The sequence below is a fragment of the Pteropus medius genome, unplaced genomic scaffold, assembly GCF_902729225.1.
Source record: "Pteropus medius unplaced genomic scaffold, Ma_sr-lr_union100, whole genome shotgun sequence".
NCBI lineage: Eukaryota > Metazoa > Chordata > Mammalia > Chiroptera > Pteropodidae > Pteropus > Pteropus medius.
Genome location: NW_024340695.1, coordinates 1,621,724 through 1,643,012, shown reverse-complemented (window position 1 = coordinate 1,643,012; position 21,289 = coordinate 1,621,724). Strand labels below are relative to the sequence as shown.

The 21,289-nt window shown below is 30.0% G+C and overlaps 1 protein-coding gene across 1 annotated transcript in view; it reads left to right on the top strand.

Annotated features, from left to right (window-relative positions):
- CUNH14orf39 (chromosome unknown C14orf39 homolog) overlaps positions 1 to 18,060 on the top strand; it is a 56,606-nt gene extending 38,546 nt beyond the window's left edge. The window contains exons 13-19 of the mRNA XM_039864288.1: positions 3,032 to 3,117; positions 3,207 to 3,265; positions 5,930 to 5,991; positions 7,081 to 7,256; positions 8,931 to 9,072; positions 12,127 to 12,184; positions 16,947 to 18,060. Coding sequence (XP_039720222.1) covers positions 3,032 to 3,117; positions 3,207 to 3,265; positions 5,930 to 5,991; positions 7,081 to 7,256; positions 8,931 to 9,072; positions 12,127 to 12,184; positions 16,947 to 17,146 — 783 coding nt within the window. The 3' untranslated portion in view covers positions 17,147 to 18,060. The remainder of the gene's footprint in view (positions 1 to 3,031; positions 3,118 to 3,206; positions 3,266 to 5,929; positions 5,992 to 7,080; positions 7,257 to 8,930; positions 9,073 to 12,126; positions 12,185 to 16,946) is intronic.
- Positions 18,061 to 21,289: the final 3,229 nt, after the last annotated feature.

Genomic DNA, 21,289 nt, shown 5'->3' with positions numbered 1-21,289 from the left:
ATATGGTATTAAAATTCCAGATAATATCAATATGGGATGAAGGTAGAAAGTTAAATGAGAGAAATAAAAGTCTGCTCAAGTTCTTTTTGTGTTTGGGATGGAAGTAGGGAGAAGATACGGATACTGATTAACTCTGTGTATTGTGGGAAAGATGTAAATTTATGCATGTATATCAAACATTAAAGGGTAACCAACAGAAGAGAAATGGACTATAAGTTTTAAAACAGTAGAAGAAAAAAGATGAAATGAAGAAAACTTTGTCCAACAGAAGGCAGGAATGGGGGGAAAATAGCTAGAAATCTTTGTAAATAGAAAACAAATACAATGCAAAAATAGTTCTGAACAAATCAGTAATAATAAAGATGTGACATAAGTGCATCTTTGGAACATATAAACAAAATACAGCTGTATACTATTAGGAAAGCTGATTCTACTTGTCAGATGACAAAATAAAAGGATGGAAAATATATATCAAAACCGAAGCAAATATAACAATGCCATATAAAATAGAGTTCAAGATAAAAACCAGTAGGGATAAATATAGTTCATGTTTTTTAAAAGAATGATTCACCAAGAAGTTATAACCATGATGCATCAAATTATACAGTTTCAAAATATATAAAGCAAAAATCAATAGAATTCGAAACATACAGTTGAATCCTTAGTTAAAACAGGATAACTATCAAAAAAGATACTGACTCTGAGTTTAGGGTTTGAGTTTGTCTATATGTGAAAGAATACAAAACCAAACCACTAAAATAATAGCATTTAAATAAGATAAACATTTATTTTTCTCTTGCATGCCATAAAATTCTAAAGTAAGTGACTCGGGTTCACTTATCAGGGCTGATAGCACCATTTGTACAATTTCATTATTTCTCAGGCTCTCTCTAAACTTTCTTTTCCTGCTGTCCTTAAATGCTAAACTTTTGACTCAAGGTCAAATCATGGTCAGAAACTAACCAATGTAACTTTTCCATCATATCTGCCTTCCAGGCAGGAAAAAAGAAGGAGAGGAAGGCTAGCTGATTCAGTCCTATTTTAGAAGATCTTTCTTGGAAGCTCCTTAAACAATTTATTATGATCTTTTATTGGCCAGAACTTAGTAATATGGCTACTTCCATCTGTGGAGAGGTTGAGAAATATAGGTGGTTTTGTTTTTGTTTTTGTTTTTAAAATCAGAACACAGAAGGAAAGTAGATTTTTAATAAGAAAACTAGCAGTTTCTGCCACAGGAATAAATCAAGTAGATAAAAAATAAGTAAGGATGTACAGGCTCTCTAATGTAACACGATTAGCAAACTTTGTGCCCAGCGCACAGAATTCAGTTAAATTTTCACAAAATTCAGTTTGCAGTATTCACAAAAATTATCATTTGCTAAAACAAAAAGGATATCTCAACCAATTCTAAAAAGTAGCTATCTTCACTTTTCCCAAGGAATGCTGTGATGGTTTAGCATTAGAAAAATCTATCAGTGTGAATCACTACATTAATAGATTAGTAAATTATTTTAAATAAAGATTTAAAATAGAAGATTTTTTTGAAAAAGTGTTAAGGAGACTGATACTACCAGATGTCAAAATGTTTTTTTTAAACTTTTATTATTGATATGTAATTCACATATCATAAAATTCATCATTTAAAAATGTACAATCTAGTGGTTTTTAGTATATCCACAAGATAGTGTAACCATTACCATTGTCTAATTCCAGAACATTTTTATCATCCCAAAATATTTTTAAACATTATCAAAATGCAGTAATTTTAGCAGTGTGGAACAAGAAAAGACAAACTGATCAGTAGACTACATCAAAATAAAAAACTATGATAAAAGATACTAATGAAATTAAAAGATGATGGAGTGGGAAGGTGATTGGTATTCAGAATGTCTAATATGTAAAGATACATCATAATTTTACAAATTAATAAACAAATAAAAATAGGCAAAAGATAAAAAAAGCAGTTTACAGAATAGGGAAGACAAAGAGTCCCTAAACATAACAAGATGCTTGATCTCTGGAGTACAAGAAATGTAAATTAAACCAATGAGATACCTGGTTTCACCTATCAGATTTGCAGACATCAAAACGTCTGATAATGTCTAGTGAGGTCAACAACAGTGGGAGTATAATTTGATATATCTACTTTGGAGGGCTGGTTCACAGTTCTAATTAAAAATAAAAATGTATATACTAAGCACTTTTGCTTCTTGGCATCTATTCTAAACAAATACTTGTTAAAATACTTGTACCAGGAGGCACATACAAACATGCCTTTAAAACATACATCAAAACAGTAACAACACTTGTTTTTTAAGAGGTAAGTATTCTTTAAGGGACAAGGTCTTTTTCTATGATCCAAAAGCACAATAAGATGACAAAATTAAGACCAGTAGTTGTTATAACAAAAATAAATGGGATAAACTTTTCTCTTAAATATATTTTTATTTTGGGTCAAATAAAAAGAATCAGGAACTCTTCAAAATGAGTGACTCAGGGAGAATGAAGTACTTGAAACAATACACAGTAAAGCAGTCTTTAAGATATTAAGCAAAATTTAGTTAAAATTAAAAATGAAATATTGCTCTTTCATATATAAAAAAGTTTCAAGCTTCAATCTTTTAAACTGCTGCTTTACTCTCTCTGTGTTCGATTTGAGATGTTATAGAAGATAGAGACACAGAAATCAGCTAATCCGTTGAGAAAATGGTAAGCTTCACTGGATTAGTCATGAATATAGGATAAAATTCTAAAAGGTTTACATTAACTGTAGAAATACTACTAAGCATAGTTACTATACTTGTCAAAAACATAAGATTCCTCGAGAGTCAAAACATTTTTGTTTCCCAGTATTTGATTGAATATTTTGTATGTAGTGGTTTCAGGTAATGTTTGTAGTTGATATTGAGAATAATGGTGATGATAAGGAGGAAGATGAGAGTGCTCTTTGAGACCTCTGAGTAGCCATGGCAAGCCAAAAACTTCTGTTGTTTTGTGTAGCCAATTCTAATGCTTAGTTTCTTTTGTTCAGGTGTTTAATGACTCTGCTGTGAGTAACAATTCAAAATGTTCACATGTTATGGCTGTTAAAAGTTTACAAAATTTCCTGCCACTCAGGTAACTTTTAAAACTAAGAAAATGCTTTAATATCTGAAATAATTTATCAACTCAGCAAATAATGTAAAATTATATTTATTGTATTTTAGATTGTTAACTCCACAGAAACAATCAAATTGCAATACATGGTTTGAAAAAGGCAATACAGGTATTTGCTGTTTACATTTTCCCTAATAAGTGAAAGTTACAAATTATATCAGGTTTTTATACTATTCAAATAAATTATTTGGATTGTTGCCTTTCTGGTTAATGAACCATGTATACCTGGTTTTTAAATACATTTTTTTGGTAAATATAAAACAAATAATTTCATTGTAAAAAATTCGGAAAACAGAGGAAAATATAAAAGATACAAAAATACCATACCGCCCAGACGTAACCAGTTCCATACATACTGGTGTATATTCTTGACTTTTTTCCTTTGCATATATATGTTTTGTTCTTTTATATTTTTCCCACAGATTTGAAGCATACTATGTATATCGTTTTGTATCCTTTTCTTCCCACTTGATAGACTGTGGAGGGTATTTTTCCATGTCATTAAGTAGATTTTATTTGTGATGACTGTATAATATGCCATTGTATGGATATATTATAATTTATTTAGCCATTCTCTCACACTGAATATTTTGTCGTTTCCAGTTTTTTTGCTGTTATAAATAATGCTACTACATTCTTTTATTTAAATCTTTTACTATCTTGGATTATTTTCTTTGAATGAAATCATTGGAAGCTCACAGAATATATATATTTATTATCCTAGAATCAATTAGCGTTGGAACTTAGATACACCTTTGAAAATACCAACTCTCTATGTGTATATATGTATATGTATACATGTATGTATGTATGAAGTATATAATATATATACACACATATATTTTAATAACCCAGTAACAAATAACAATTATTCTACTCATATAAAAGTCTTCACCTCTTCTTGTCTATAGTCTCTATGACCATATGTTGAGACCATACCTAAATTATAATTGGAGTAGTATGTAGATTACTGATTCTTATTTCAATGTTTTAAAAGTGGCTTATTCTGTCAGTATAAAAATTCTGTAAATATATGCATATTCAGTGTGGTCATATAATATACTGAGTCTGTTTCTTCTACTCTCAGTATAAGATTCAACCAATACAATATGCTTATTCCATGCAGATGGATATTCCTGCTTTCTTTTAGAGTAAAGAATTATAATCTGCACAGTTGATCTATTCCATCTGTTTATAATCCTCTATATACTTCAAGCTGACAGGATGTTAGACAAGAAAGGAATGGCTACTCTCTAGGAACAATACATCCCTAATACAGTTATGTGGGGAAATGCATATATCTGGTATATTCCTAGCTGCCATTGAGATATACAATGAGGCTTCATATTCAAAAAGGCATATAATTATCTCAGAAGAAAAAAAGATTCTCTTCAATACTATTCAAGCCTATCTTTTGAAGAAGTTAATATGTGTTGAAAATAATAGTTGTGACTTAAATATAAGAGGCAAATGGAAAAACATCTGTTCAAGATAGGAAAAGATTTCTTAAATAAGAATTAAAAAGAAAGATCGGTAAATTTGGCTATGTTAAAATTAAGAATTTATGTTCATCAAAAGACACATAAAAAGAATGGAAGGCAAGGTGATATATTTTCAATACATTAAACTGTCAAAGGACTTGTCTCCAAAAAATGTATAAAGAACTACAAACCAAGAAAAAAGACAGACAGCCCAACTGGAAATTTGTGCAAAATATGAATAGGCGCTTCAAATAGAGAACTTTTGTGGCAGATAAACATATGAAAAGTTGTTTAGCAAATCAAGATACTGAAAAATAAGACCACAGTGGGATACTGTTACATGTCCACCAGATTAACAAAATTTGGAAAGTCTGACAATACTAAGTGTTGATGAGAATGTAGGACAATAGGACAACAGGAAGTCTCATAACCATTAATAAGAGCTGTCATTTATAAATGACCATATGTTGAGACCATACTTAAATTATAATTAGAACTAATAATTTTTTCTAGTGAAATGGAATTATTTCCTAGGGTAGCTTGGGAAGACCAATTGCCACAACAAAAATTGGTAAATAGTTTGGAAACTAAACATTAGAAAATAGTTTAACATCTGGTAAAATGGAAGATACACATAACCTATATGTTGTAATTCCACTCCTAGGTATATACCTGGAGAAATCCAAGTACGTACATGCAAGTACATATGTAAAAGAATGTTTGTAACATTTTGTTTATAATAGCCTCAAAGCAGAAACACTTTAAATGCCCATTTGCAGTAGAATGGATAGATAGATATATATTGTGTTTGTACAATGGAATACTTTACATCAAAATAAGCAAACTTTGCAGCAGTACAGAAGAATCTCACCAGCATATGCTAAACAAAAAAAGCAAGATAAAGAGCACATAAATTATTATTTCATATAACATTTTAAAAATAGGAAAAACAAACTGTTGCTTAGATGATAAAACTATATAAAGTGAATCAAGGAAATGATTTACTACAGAAGTTAGGATACTGTTTGCATCTATGGAAGAGGATATAAGGACAATAGGGCCTTTTGGAGTACTCATAATGTTCTGTTTCTTTACCTGGGTGGTGGTTACATGGGTGTTCTTATAATTTTGCTTGTTAAATGGTTTACATAGGTTTTATTCTTATTTTTATGTGTTCAGTTGAATTATATGAAATTGCCTTTTTGTAGGTCAATAACAGTTAAATATTGACTAATATGTTTTATTTATAATTAAATTGCAAAAAGAAAAAATAGTTCTCATATAACAAACAGATGCTGAGTGTGCAGATAAAGGGACAGTAAGACAATTGAGAGAATCAAAATGTACTTCACAAGTAAGTCAAATGTTTGGTTTCTAATTTCTAAGCAAAATATTCCAGTTTAAAATATTCCATTTCTATTTTAACTTTAGGATTAGTATTATAAAGATTATTTATGTGAGGTCTAGATGTTATTAGTAATCAAGTTTCTGTGTAATCAAGTTGCTATAGTATTGCAGAATCTATCCCTTAGGGGAGTTTAGATTAAAAACTGAAGCTACAAAAAGTTTACGTAAAAAATACAAAAATAATTGCCATTAATAATTAACTGTATACTGACGCCACAAATAAATCATAACTGAAGAAACGTATTTTGTTTGGTGAGATTGAATAATTTGCCAAGGCAATTTTAGACCAGTGGTTATTACGTAAATATCTTCAAAATAATTTTTAATAATGGAAAGCTTTAATGATGATAGATGTAGACAATGTATACCAACTTTACTGTAGCTACTAAGGGTTAAAACAAGAGAAACAATGTAGTAGTATTCTGCTGTAAAGAAATACAGGTAAATTTAAATTTCTTTTGGTGGAGGGACCCAAACTGTTTCTGTAATGGGATTTGATATAACAAACATATTTGAGAAATCACATTCCTACTCTACAAAATAATATAAAAAAAAATTATTCAAGTTCTCAATCTTTCCAGAGATGTAGTATAATAAATTTATAAGGGTAAAAATTTGCAAAGAACATAACCAGTGAGAGCAAAATTGCTTGCAAATAAAGTACTTCTCCGTTTCAAGGAGATATCATGTACAATTCTTGACCCAGAGCATGATGTAGAGATTTTACAAGAAAAATCATTTCTAACCATTTTTCTTCATCAATTTGAGTATGTTCTGGTTGTCATTTACCTTATCAGATAGGGATAGGTGAGATGGAGCTGGGAAGAAGAAAAACTTTTGAAAATTAAAAATAATTTTTTTCATTTTTTGGACAGATATTTTTGTATCACTTTTACCAATTATTTTACTTGTTTTGCCTATAAAATGATGACATTATAGATTAATATGATGTTTTCCACCTCACACATTTTTATATATGTGAGTTTATTAATGAAATAACATTCATTTTTATAGTTTTGTTACTTTGAATTTTCAGGTTATACATGGAGAACATCTTGGGATGCCAATAGATAATAATGAAGAAGTGGAAGAAAGAGCTGAGAATTTTCCACGAACTCCTGAAATTCCTTTATTTTTAAGAACACCTGAAGCTGTGAAAACACCTGAATCTTTGGAGAAATTACTGTTCCCTAAAACCCCCTTGTTTGAAATGTAGGTTTTTAATAATTATAATTAAAGAATTTACTTATTGAGTTATAGAAGTAATTGATAGGAGTTGTAAACTGCCTAGCACCTTTAACTTTAAAAAGTTTTTATGGAACAATTCACATATACAAGGGGGAGAGAATAGTATAATGAACTTATGTACCTATAACCCCGTTTGGACAATAATTAACATTTTGCCATTCTTATTTCATAGATCCTCTTTCTAATTTTTCCTGTAACATTTAACTGAAGATGGCATCAATCCTCGGTATTTATAGTGCAATAGTATATACATTTGAGATTTTCCAAAGGATAATAAAACCTATGGAAAAAAGTTAAATGCCAAGCTAAAAAGCTACTATCCCATGTGATAGATTGTAGATATTGTCGAATAATGTTCCAGCAGTCATTTTTCCTTACATTGTAGTATCTAAAGCAAGAATTGCCATTCTGATAAGTAACCTCAGTAGGCATAAATTTCTCTAACATGATTATTTCACTTTGGAAGCCATAGATTTGTAGTTTGCAGCCAAGAAAACAGTGCTGCATTTTAATCTTTTTGGTTAGTTCAGTCCATTCCTTAACACTGAACCCTGAGATTTCTCCAAAACATATATCAGACATTTCACTTCATCAGGAATCTCTCACCTGTGTCCTACTGCTATATTTGAAATTTCCAGTAAATTATATATATATGAATGTCATGCTGTTGATACAAACAGCATGTTCAAAGTAAAAATCATACCTGAGAAATGTAAAAAGGTGTGCAAATATATGCTAAAACCTCTTTTTATGGATGAGAAAATTGATTTAAAGTTAAGTGACTCATTAATGGTCATAGAGGTAGTTATGAAAGTTATGTTCAGACTTATATTTAACAAACTTAATAGCACTATGTCTAAGAATTTTATAAATATTACTCATTTAAGGTTCACAACGACTTTATGAGATGTAAATACATTATTATCCTTATTTTATAGATGAGGAAACAGAATCACAGATGGTAGAACTCAGTGATAGAGATGAGATTCAAACCTAGGCAGTTCTGCCTCCAGAATCCATGCTTTTTTAGCCACTGTGTTATATACTATTTTGTCTAATTTTATTTTTCTCAAAACATTTTATAGTTTAGCACTCTTATGCAACAATCTGTAATGACTGGGTTCTCGTCCAGACTAAAATCTTATTACTGGCTTTCAAGATCTTGGGGACAATTTAGCCTCAGGGTTAAGAGCTTGGACTTTAAATCTGGATTGCTTCATTCAAATCTTAACTCTGGCACTTAACATTCTTTTGAGCAAATCATTTAACCCTTCTGTGCTTCAAAATCCTCTTCTATAAAATGGAGGTCATAATGATGATACCTATTTCATATGGTTATTGTGAGGAGTAAGTAAGTTAATGCTGATGGAAATACCTAGAATAGAGCCTGACAGTATATTCTCAGTAGGAATTGATTATTGTTATTTTATAATTGATTATTCTACTTTATTTAACATTATTCTACAACTAAAATTATCTTTTTTCTCCATAGGTGTCTGTCACTTCAATAATTACTTCCCTCTCTTCTCCTACTGTGCTAAATCTTATTTCTATGCCATTTCTTATGTTGCTTTCCAGTCTGCAATATTTAATAATGTCTTTTTAGCATTTTGGTGATTTCGTGTTTCTCCATAACAGAAATAGACATACAGTGCCTGAAGGTCAAACACAAAAGGAATCCCCTGGATTTTCTTTTCTAATGAGTTATACTGCTAGATCACCTGGATTGAATTTATTTGATTCTTCTATATTTGATTCAGAAATGTCGTCATCAGAGCAGGTAATATGAAAAGCTAAAGTTTTATTTCTTAAAAAATTGTACACTGGAACCTTAAGTAATTTTAATTCTTTAGTACCAGCCTATCTTGGGGCAGAGACAATTTTTAAAGATTCTTAGTATTGATAGTATAACAAAATTCCGCTATTATATTTTTGTTTTCAACTTCAGGTGCGCCAAATTGACATCTATGTATTAAAAAAAAATAAATTGTTTAAATTGCAGTTAAAGGCAGTTTAAAAATTAATTTGGCTTTATCGTTCATGTGTCTAACTTCTAAACAAATTTCCTATATTCTTAGTGTTAAAATTCTCCAGGTTATTAGTTGGTCCTTTCATCTATATGTCTGTACATAGCAACATTATCATCAGTTAATTTTGAAAGACCTAAAGACTTTCCTTCTAATAGTGATTTCTACTGTTCAGAGATAGAAATCATGATAAAGTGCTGTTTTCTATATTTAGCAATTGAAACTGAAAAATAAGACATGTTTTATTTGACCAATAGAGACAGCATGGTATAGTGGTTAAGATTAGACTCTGAAACCAGACTACTTGGGTATCTACTAGATATGGGATTTTGGGTACCTAACTTTCTGTTTTTTTTTTCTGTTAACTGGAAATAATAATTTTTACCATAGGCTTTGTCACTGTTAAATGAGTTTATATACATAGAGCACTTAGAAAAATTTTAACCAATTAATAATTCCATATAAGTAGCAATGTAATACAAATGTATAGTTATTACTCATTTAAATTAATTACATTTAGTCAATTTTATATGGATTAGAATATTTTATTCCTACATCCCACATATTATATAAATTATGGAAATTATAAATTTATTGATGGATGATAGAGTACTATATATTTTATAGTATTTTATATCTTCAGCTTCGTCTCAATTTTTATCTGAATGCTTATTTCAAAAACAGCTAATTCCTAGAAGGTGTGTACTGGCCATGAAAAAATAGACTACAGTTAGTTAATTCTTACTTATATCTGTCACATAAATGTGAAATACATGTATGTAACCTTAGCAGGAAACATGTACATTCGATAAAGAAAACAAAAATATTGAAAAAAAATAATCAAATATATAAAAAGATATATGAAGTGCCTGTAGGAAGAAAATATTGTAAATATATATTTCTTCCCCAAGTGATTTATAAATGAAATCTAATTCAAAAATTGGAGTCCTGGCAAGCTGGTTTATCTTTAATTTTGTGTTTTGTTTTGATTTTATAGTGGTGGGGTTAGGAAGGAGATTGGCAAGTTACTAATTTTCCTGGTCAAGAATAATCAAGAAAATGTTCAAAGATAATATTGGTAATAAATTAAAATGGAATTCTAAGAAACCATGTAACCCAAAATAAGATAGAGAAGGAACAGTGTAAAAAGACACATAGGGAACAAACAGAAAACAAGTAGTAAAATATTCCATGAAAATATGAGATTCTAAAATAATTATATTCACTATAAATGGGCTAAATACTCTATTAAAGGGCAGAGAATGCTAGAATGGATAAAAAGTATGACCCAACTATTAGTTATTTACAAGAGAGACACTTTAAAGACAAAGACAGGTCAAAAGTAAATGGATGGAAAAAGATATTTCATGAAAACTGTAATTATAAGAAGGTCACAGTGGTTATACTAATATCTGAGGTAGTATTCGAGACAATATTGATAGCGATAAAGAGGGACATTTCTTTGGGATAAAACTGTCAATTCTTAAGGAAGGAATAACAATGGCAAATGTGTATATGCCTAATAACAGCTTCAAAATACAGAAACAAAAATTGACAGAATTAAAGGGAGAAATAGACAAAAACACCAACTTAGTTGGAGATTTTTAATACCTCTTTCTCAGCAATTGATAGAATTAGATAACACGATCTACGAAGATCTTTTATAAAATCTGAACAACACTATTGACTTCCTTGACCTAACTTATATTTATAGAACACCACATCCAACAACTGTAGGATATTCTTTTTTTACATTATTATTTTTTTAATTAATATTTTTATGGTGACATTGGTTAATGAAATCTACATTTTAACAGTAAATAAATATATATATATATATTTACACTGTGTGTTCGCCTCCCATAGTTAGATTTCTTTCTGTCACCACATATTTGACCCCCTTTACCCCATCTACTTCCCCCCTTCCCTAACCCTGTACCCTCTGGTAACCACTGATCTATGGTCCATGTCCATGAGTCTCTGTTTGTCCTATTCATGTATTGCTTTTAGGTTTATATCCCACATATAAGTGATATCATGTGATTTTCAGCTTTTTCTGTCTGGGTTATTTCTCTTTGCAAAATCTCTTGGTAAAACACATTTCCTTATTAATTATTTAAAAAATGTAAATCTATGTATAACAGTTTTCAGATATGCTTTATATTAGAAAAAAGAATAAAAACAATCGAAATATCCAAAGTAAAAGAATGAAACTGTATGGTGTGTCAATATGGAGGAATATTACAATGTCATAAAAAGAATCAGGTTTTCGAAGAATAGTGACATAGAAAAATGCTTCTACTGCAATATGAGGGAAAAAAAGAGGGCAGAAAACTATGTTGTCATGATCCCATTTTTTAAGGCCTGTTTTACAGAGAAAATAAACTCTTTGGCAGCAAAACTTAATCTGAAGTGACATGAAGCTGTCATACTTCCTATTACTTTTATATGCAGGAAAACAATACCAAGAACCTGATTTGTAAAGCCTTCAGAAAAAAGCAAAAATTAATTAGAATTTTAGGTTATATTAAGATTCCAAAGTAGGAACTATCTTTAGTACAATATATGTTGCCTACTAATATTTTATCAATTGCCAGAATCAAATCAATAAGTCTTATTTTAATATAAGTAAATGATAGGTTTTGAAGATAGATTTTTTTTAAGTGCAATAGTACACTATGTTGAATGTTGCCATTTTGTCTACTCTAATTATGCTTATTAGAAGAATCAGGCTTTAGATTCAAATATAAATGCTATATATACCATTCTGATTTCATGAGTAATATTTAATAAAAATTATTTTTCAGTTTAATGAAAATTATTCTACAGGAAATTTAAATCCTCTCTCATCACAACAAGAAATTGGTAAGTGATTTGAAATTTGCTACGTATAAAAACATGTTAACTTTCCGCTTTGCATTTAATTTGTCTCTAATTGATTTTCTTAGGCACTCAGTTTGTTTTTTAAGATTACTGTTTCTTCTGCTCCACTACGTCTTTTCTCACTACTCTACCAAATTTCCTTTCTCCATTATTATTAATGACTTACCAATTATCAAACATTATGGGTATTTATTATATTTAGTTTTTTTGCACCATTTGATATTGTTTACTCTTCCCATCTTTCTGCAGTTTTGGATATCCTCCTATATCTCTAGAGCTTACTTTTTGTTGGAGCTTCTATCTTCTTTTGTCTCGTGACTAATTTACTTGACATATACATAGAAACATACATGTATATATGTAGTATATTTTATTTCAGGTACTGCTCTTGGCTCTGGTGATATGAAAGTAAAGTTCTCATAGGGTTTATGTTCTAGTGGGAGAGACTGAAAATAGACAAATGATTGTATGTCAGGTAGTGCAATAAATAATAGTTGATATGGGTTTGAACTGGCAATCAGACTCATACCATTTTTAATCTAATATTAGGTTTACTCAGCTTTGTAGAAAGGTACAGGATAGGAGATAACAGCATGTATAGCATCTTTATCTCATTGAGATGTAGAATTAAGAGAAAGAAACAGGATGATGCCAAGATTTTGACATGAATAACTAAGAATGGAATTGCCGCTTATTGAAATGTGGAAGGTTATAGAAGTTATATTGAAATTGACAGGAGCTAAGAGTTCAGTTTTGGAAGTGTTATCATTGAAAAGTCTATTAGATATTTAAATGAAAGTAAAATAGGAGATTGTTTATATGAGTCTAGAATTTATTGGAGGTGGAGACCTAAATTTTGGAATTTTCATAAATGGCATTTACTGTGATGAGACCAGAAACAAATCACCAATTGTAGACATTCTTTAAATGCCTGCCATCTGAAATATTCACTCTATATTCTCTCCTTTGCCACCCTTGTTCATTTGACACTCAGTAACTTTAGTACTTTCAAATATCATAATACAGATGATGACCAAATTTATATTTACCCTCCCTAACTTTTCTTAAACTCTAAGATCTTATTATTTCTTTTGGTCATTTTCTCCCAGTTTTATTGACATACATCACTATAAGTTTAAAGTATACAGCAAAATTATTTGACTTACATATATTGTAAAATGATTAGCATAATCATTTATATGTAAAATCATTAGCATAATCATTTAATATAACCTAAAATTCTAATTAATTTTTCCTTTTTTATTTTTTTAGATTCCATATATAAGTGAGATCATATAGTATTTTTCTTTTTCTGACTTATTTCACTTAGCATAATATCTTCAAGGTTGTTGTAATAACAGGATTTCTCAGCTTTTTAATGGCTGAATAATATCCCAGTGCATATGTGTGCACGTGTACCACAACTTCTCCATCTATTCATCCATCAATAAACACTTAGATTGCTTCCATGTTTTGGCTATTGTAAATAATGCTGCTATGAACGCGGGAGTGCAGATATCTTTTTGAGTTAGTTTTTATTTCCTTTGGATATATCTCATAAGTGAAATTGCTGGATCATATGATAATTCTATTTTTAATTCTTTGAGGATCTTCCGTACTGTTTTCCATAGTGGCTGTACCAGTTTACAGTCCCACCAACAGTGCACGAAGGTTCTCTTTTCTCCAAATCCTCACCAGCATTTATTATTTTTTGTCCTTTTGATGAAGGCCATTTTAACAAGTGCAAGGTGCTGTCTTATTGTGGTCTTGATATTCATTTCCCTTGTGACTAGTGATGTTGAGAATCCTTTCATATACTGATTGGCCATTCATACATCTTCTTTGGAAAAATGTCTATTTAAGTTGTTTGCCTATTTTTAATTGGGTCGTTATTTTTTTGCTATTCAGTTTATGAGTTATATATATTTCAGATATGAACCCTTTGTCAGATATATATGGTTTGTAAATATTTTTTCAATTCTGTAGATTGTCTTTTCACTTTGTTGATTTTTTTTTTTTTGCTGTGCAGAGGTTTTTTGGTTTGATTTAGACCCATTTGTTTACTTTTTATTTTGTTACTTGTTTACATGTCATATCTAAAAATTCGTCACCAAGACTCATGTCAAGGAGCTTTTTCCCATGTTTTTTCCTAGGAGTTTCATAGTTTCAGGCTTTACATTTAAGTCTTTAGTCCATTTCAAGTTAATTTGTATGTGTGTAAAATGGAGGTCTAGTTTCATTCTTTTACATGTGAATATCTAGTTTTTCTCAGCACCATTTATTGAAGAGACCCTTTACTTCATTGAGTATTTTTGGCTTTCTTGTAAAAATGTTAGTTGATCATATATGCTTAAGTTTATTTCTGGGCTCTTGATTCTGTTGCATTGATTTATTTGGTAAAACTTACCAGTGAAGCTATCTGGTAGGACCTTATTTTCGATTGTTATTGATATCTCTTTATATTTAAGACATCTGTTGACTTAAAAACTGGCATATCTGAAATCAAACTTGTTCTCTTTCTGACATACCTAATGGTATCTTCATTATTCTACTTACCAAGACTCAGAACATTAGTAATAATTTTAATTTCTGTCTGTGTCTGTGTCTGACTACATTCAGCTTGTAATCAAGTTTTATCAGTTCTCTCTCTGAAATATTTATTTCTTTTCTATTTTCATTGAAATCATTATATTTCAAACTCTTATTAACATTCACTTGGGCTATTTCAGTAACATCATAATTGGTCTTTTCATCCTTTTAGTTTATCTATAGATCATAGTCCAGTTAATCTTCCTTATGCATACTGTGACCATCTTACCTTTAGTGGCTCCCCATAGAGTATCAAATTACATGCTCCTATCTTTCTAATCTAGCTCTGACATACCTTAAAAACCTTTTTTCTTATAAGAATAATCTGTGCTTTGGCCAGAATGAAGACCTCATTGCAACCCAAATATGCCCACAATTTCTTTTACACTATTTTCTTCCTAAAATTCTCAGCTTCATTTCTTTCCATCCATCTTTTCAAGACCACATTTTCTTACATAAAACCTATTATTTTTCCTTTCAAACTTCTATTCCTATTATATACCTCCTTCACTTTTCTGAATGTCTCTTTTTTTAAATACTTTTTTACATTCTACCATCTGTCATTATTTACGATTACATATAAAATCTCTTCTAATTACAGGTTATTTGAAGGCAGGCACTTCGTTTTATTCACCTTTGAATTCTCCACAGCACCTACACTACTGCCTTGCACAGTAATCTATTATTTTATTTACAATGAGCATCAGTTTAATGAAGACTTCATATGAACTTTTTTTCTGAAATTAAAAAAATCAAATTCATTTATTCAATGGGAAATTAAAAATTTTAGGTTTTTTCTGGACTATAGCTATATTACAGCTATCTTCCTTTAAGTCTTCTAGATGTGTACTAAAGTCAGTAGAAAAATAGACTTGAGAAAGGGAGAGGGGAAGTACTCAAGCGTCTGGTAATCTATCCATCTATCCATCCATCCATCCATCCATCCATCCATCCATCCATCCACATACCCACCCTACTGCTGGTTGGCTCAAATTTATTTAGGGTGAAATAACTGAGATGTTTAAAAATATATGAAATTTCAAAATGTTATGAAGTAAATTGTTTTGTTTAATTTACTCATTGAATTGGTTCTCTGTGGATAAAATACAGGTGCTTTAAAAGATGTGTTTCAAATAAGTCTGGATTACTGTACATTTTAAATTTTTTAATAATTAAAAATTATAATTAAGATATTGAAAATGTACTTGCAATCTTAATATAATGAATGAAAAACAATATTTTTCCTTATTAGCAGTTCTAGGAGTCATCAACCAAATAACTTTTTATGTAAAGTTGTTTTCAAAAATTCCTTTTAAAACTCTAAAATCCTTTTCACTGTTCTGTGAATTTTCTAGAACAATGCCATGAACAGTAATTGTAGTTACTCAATAAATAATAGTTGAATAAGTTTGACTTATGCAGTATCTCTCAAATCTAGCATTTTTTTAATTCTCTTTTATGATTATAGGTAAGGCTAAGATTTCATCATTTCTGTCATCCCCACTTCTAGACACTCTCCTGTTTCAGCCTTTCTACACATTCTCTCCTGAGTAACCCTTAAAGCAGTACAAATCCTGTCATATCTCTGCTTGAAAACTTCTGATAGCTTACTGTTACCTGACAGATAAAGTCCAGATTCTACATTTGGACATATAGCAGATTTTCCAAGCTCATCTTTATTAATTCCCTTTTATTTATTTTTTTATTCGTTTGTTTGCTTGTTAATCATTAATTCCCTTTTAATAGCTCTTTATTATTTCTCAGTGTTCTTGACAAGCTGAATTGACTTGTTACCCTTATATTTCCTAAGTACACCTGTTTCTGCACCTCTGTTCTGTTCTCTCCATTTGAGGTGTTTCACCCCTCTTTCTACCTTATACACTAGTTCTTTACATACTCGAGTTTGAATTACTTGAAAGTAGCGTTTAAGTTTGAATCTGTTTAATCTTCCATAGTACAGAGGACAGTACTTTGCACATAAGAGGAATACAGTTAAATATCTTCTTAATAGATAAATGGTTCAATGTTACTGTATTTATTGTATGCTGTATACTATAATTTAGTAGGTTATGCAATTTAGTAGGTTATGTAATTTAGTAGGTTATGCAAATTATGTAACATGAATAGCATGACATTGTATATTTATCTTCCTCAGGAAATTTGTTTGGGAAACCAGAAGGAGAAGATGCCTTTGCATTTTCTTTTCCATCAGATTCTTCAACTCATACATTTGTAGCTGGAAAAGATGATTTTAGTTTTCCATTTTCATTTGAACAAGATCAAAACTCAACACCTTCTTCTTCAAAAGATTTTTCATCCTCTTCACAGAATACAACACAATTTACTTTATTTTGAAACTAATTACTAATTTCTTGAATTATTTTACTGCGTTATAATCATCTAAGGCATAAATTTACATTATTAAAATATGAAGACTACTTTTGTTGATTAAAGCAATAATGGATTATCATAGTTATATTATTTGATTACATTTATTTAGATATTAAAGGAAGTTAAGCCTGTGTCATGTAATTTTGTTTTTATTAGCAGTATTAACTATCATTATTTTGGTTTTGATTTCACAAGGCCTATTCAGGCAGAACTTTTATTAATAGAATTTGATGCTTTTTCCAATAATATTATTGTAAATAGTAAGCCTGTTTCTCTACAGAACCTAAGTTTCATTCTGGCAGTATTTTAGATGTTTTTGATAAGAAGAAGAACTCCTTTAGGCCATCAGAAGATCTTTTAGCAGTAACTGTGCAGAATTAATGCTGAGGTGTACTTAGTACTTTAGCTACTAAAAAATGCTTTTAAAATTACTGTTTTTCACTTATGCTTTACTATTGCAATATGAAGAGTAATACCTTAATCTCAAAAAATTTATGTTATTCAGTAAATAAAATGTGTCATTTTCTTCCAGTACAACAAGAGGTAGAATTCTAATTTTATCAGTTATTCCAGTATCTTTAATGGAAAGAAATTAAATGTGTAAAGCTAATTTCTGAAAATTGGATTGTTGTATTAATGGTGATACTGTTAATATATGTTTTGCTTAAGCCTTTTTGAAGAACATTTAAAATTTTATTTCCTGTCTTCAACAAAAAATTCACCTTTATATTTTAGATGCAGTATTTGCTTGTCAATAAGTTATGTAGCTTAAGTGAAGATATATAAAATTATGTGAAATTACATAAACATGTTGCTCAATATCTTTGTGTTTTGTGCTTTGTATTGAGTTACCAAGTAATAAAGAGTATGACTCCATATTTTGGTGTGTGACTACTGACAGACTTTAAGCCTCACCCTGTTTTTTCCCCCTTTTGTTCCATATCTGGTCAAGCTGATAAGAAAGCCCAGGTGGCACCAGTGGGAAGTTAAAACCATGTATAGGATCTCTTACCCTGGCCCTACCCCTACCTACCACAAAACCCAAAGTCTTTCTCTGTTCTCTCAATCCATTTTCAGATCAGCTTGGGAGGCCTTGCCTGCTATCCACAGAAAACATTATGTGTGAGTAATAAGCCTTTTAATACCCTACTGGAGTGTGTATGTTATCACCAACTTCAGTATCCAAACCAAATTTTGGTTTATCTTGCTGCTTATCTTACTTCAGAGTGTTTACAACATAGCACAATTTGTATTAAATTAAGCTTTCCCAGAGACTTTTAAAGTCAGAAGGATGATATAACTAATGCTAGAAAGAATTTAAGAGAACTTTGGACTTAAAAAAAAAACCTTTAATAATGGTTGAAAGATAAAAATTTCAATTAAAAAATTAGAGTTTTTCCTTTTATATTGAGCATTTTACTGACCCTATGATTGAATTAATTGGTAGTTTTGGTAAAATAAAAACATCGACTAAGAAAGATGTAATTGGTTTATTTGCTATTTATTAAGAGGTTCAAAACTGGTTTTAGCCTTGAGAAACTCAGTGATCCCATGATTTATTTTTACTTTAAATAAAGAAATGCCTATCACACCAGCATAGTTAGATTTACCATGTTATCAATAAAAGAGGTAAAGAAAAACACGTAGGTATTTTTAAAATATCTTCAGTTGTACATGGCATTTGAGGACATATAAAAGCTAAAAGACATAGTCTTATATTCAAGGAACTTATAATTTAGTTGAGGATACAAAACTTATAAAACAAAAAATTACAATAAAATAGCATATAATCAAATTCTATAGTTTATAACTTGCTCTGTGGTAGGGAAGAATTGAGTGGTTTAAGAAGTAGAAAATAAAAGGAGGTCATTATAGAATGGAAAGCCTGGGAAGGATTCACTGACTAGGTAGAATTTGAATCGGGACTTTTAAGGTATGTGGATTATAATTGAATTTAAGGTTGATGCCTTTTTTAAGCTTTACATTTTTTATTGCCTAATTCTGGTGGCTAGTTTTAGTAGGATTTCATCGAATGCTTGTTGAATTAATAGAATTGAACTGAATTGGTAAAGGAGGCAGGGAGGGATTTCTAGATAAGGGGAACAACATCAGCAAAAGAAAAATGCAATCATAAATTTACTATGTGGAAGAAATTCAGAATAGGCTTAATTGGAGTAGAAAGTAAAAGGAAATTGAGTTTAATAAGTACGGTAGGATTGATTTATAGAGGATCTTCAAGTGTTTTGACTTGATTTCTGAGACTAATAAGGAACTTATATCCTAAATACCAGAGTTATAAGAGAAAAAGAATGGTTAAGAAAGATTAAACTCATGATACAGCCAGAGGAGAAATTATAGTTAAACCGTTAGGAGGCAATTGCACTAGTCCATGTACATGATGATAAGATCCAAGTGATAACAACTGATTGTCCTGTGGTTTGATACTGCTGACATATAAAATTGGAAGAGTTTACCTTGTCTAAAAGAAATACATTTCCTTGAACACCATCTGTGTATAAAATCAAAGAAGAAAGGAACTAGAGCTATTTAATTGTGTTTGAATAACATAGGTCCTCTGGCTACTGGAGGCATGTGCAATATTTCTGATACGGATCACAAAATAAATGTGTATAATCAAATAGCCTTCTAAAGATAATTTTTAAAAGAGCAGTATTCCCCTAAAGATAGAAATCTACTACTGTCATCTTCAAAAATAGGAATTAGTCTCCATTCCTACTCAAGGTTTTAGAAATATGGAGGCCAGTCCTTTTCTTCTTTCTAATACAAGCACTTAAAGCTATAAATTTTTCTCTAAGCACTTTCTAGTTGCATCCCAGAAAATCTTATATATTTTTGTTTTCATTTACTTCAGATGTCTCTCTTAATTTCTTCTTTGACCAATGAATTATTCAGAAGTGCATTATGTAATTTCCAAATATTTGGAATTTATGTAAATATCTTATTTTTATGGGTATTTCATTTAATTCCATTGAGATTATTTAAAAGATTTCCATTCTTTTAAATTTGAGACTTCATGGACCCACATATAGTCTATCTTTGTAAATAAATTTTGTGTACATGAAAAAGAATGTGTATTTGACAGTTATTGGATATAGTGTAGTAGTTACAAATATCGATTAGATCAAGGTGGTTTGTAGAGTTGTTCACATCATCTTTGCTTTCAATTGCTAAAAAAGGGCTATTAAAAACTTTTTGTCTATTTCTCCCTTTAATTTTGTCAAATTTTTAATATATTTTGAAACATTGTCATTAAATTTATATACATTATGATTGTTATATCTTCCTGATGAATTGACTCTTATCATTATGAACTCTATCCCTTTATCTCTACTAATACTCTTTCTTGAGTTCTATATTACTTGATATTAATAGAGCCCCTCCAGCCTTATTGTAGTTTTCGTGATATACCTTTTTCATCCATCTATTTTAACTTGTTTGTATTTTTATATTTAAAATATATCTCTTGCAGATAGTATATGATGGGCTCTTTTAAATCCCTTCTAATAATCTTTGCACATACTCCCTTTAAAAGTCCCACATAACATTTTGGCCTTTGTCTCATTGGTCAGAATGAAGTTCTCACCTGGTTCTACCAAACTGCAAGGGAAACTGAGAAATGTGGGTTTTAGGTGAGCACATTATCCAGGGTTTTATTACTAAGGAAGAAGAGGAAACGATATTGAGAAGTAATTAGTTATATAATATGTGTTTTTTTCTTTAGATAATAGTAAATTTTAGAACTTGATGACATACATTTTCCCATTCTTCCTATATTCCATAGTATTTTCCTGTATATATTTCTTTTTATGCTCAAATACTTCCTCCAAGGGTATTTTCCAGATGGTCCTTGAACAGTAAAACTTCTGAAGCCTTTTAGGTATAGGAATATTTTTATTTTCATCTTTCATTTATTTTTTAAAATTAATTTTTCTAAAAGTAATATACTCACATGAACATACACACAAAGGTAAACAGTAGGAAGTCTCCTCACCCCTGTCTTCTCTGTTTCCTACCCCCTTTATATGTAAATATTGTTTTTGTTTCTTCTAAAGTTTTTATGTATAACAAAATAAGAACATTCTTATT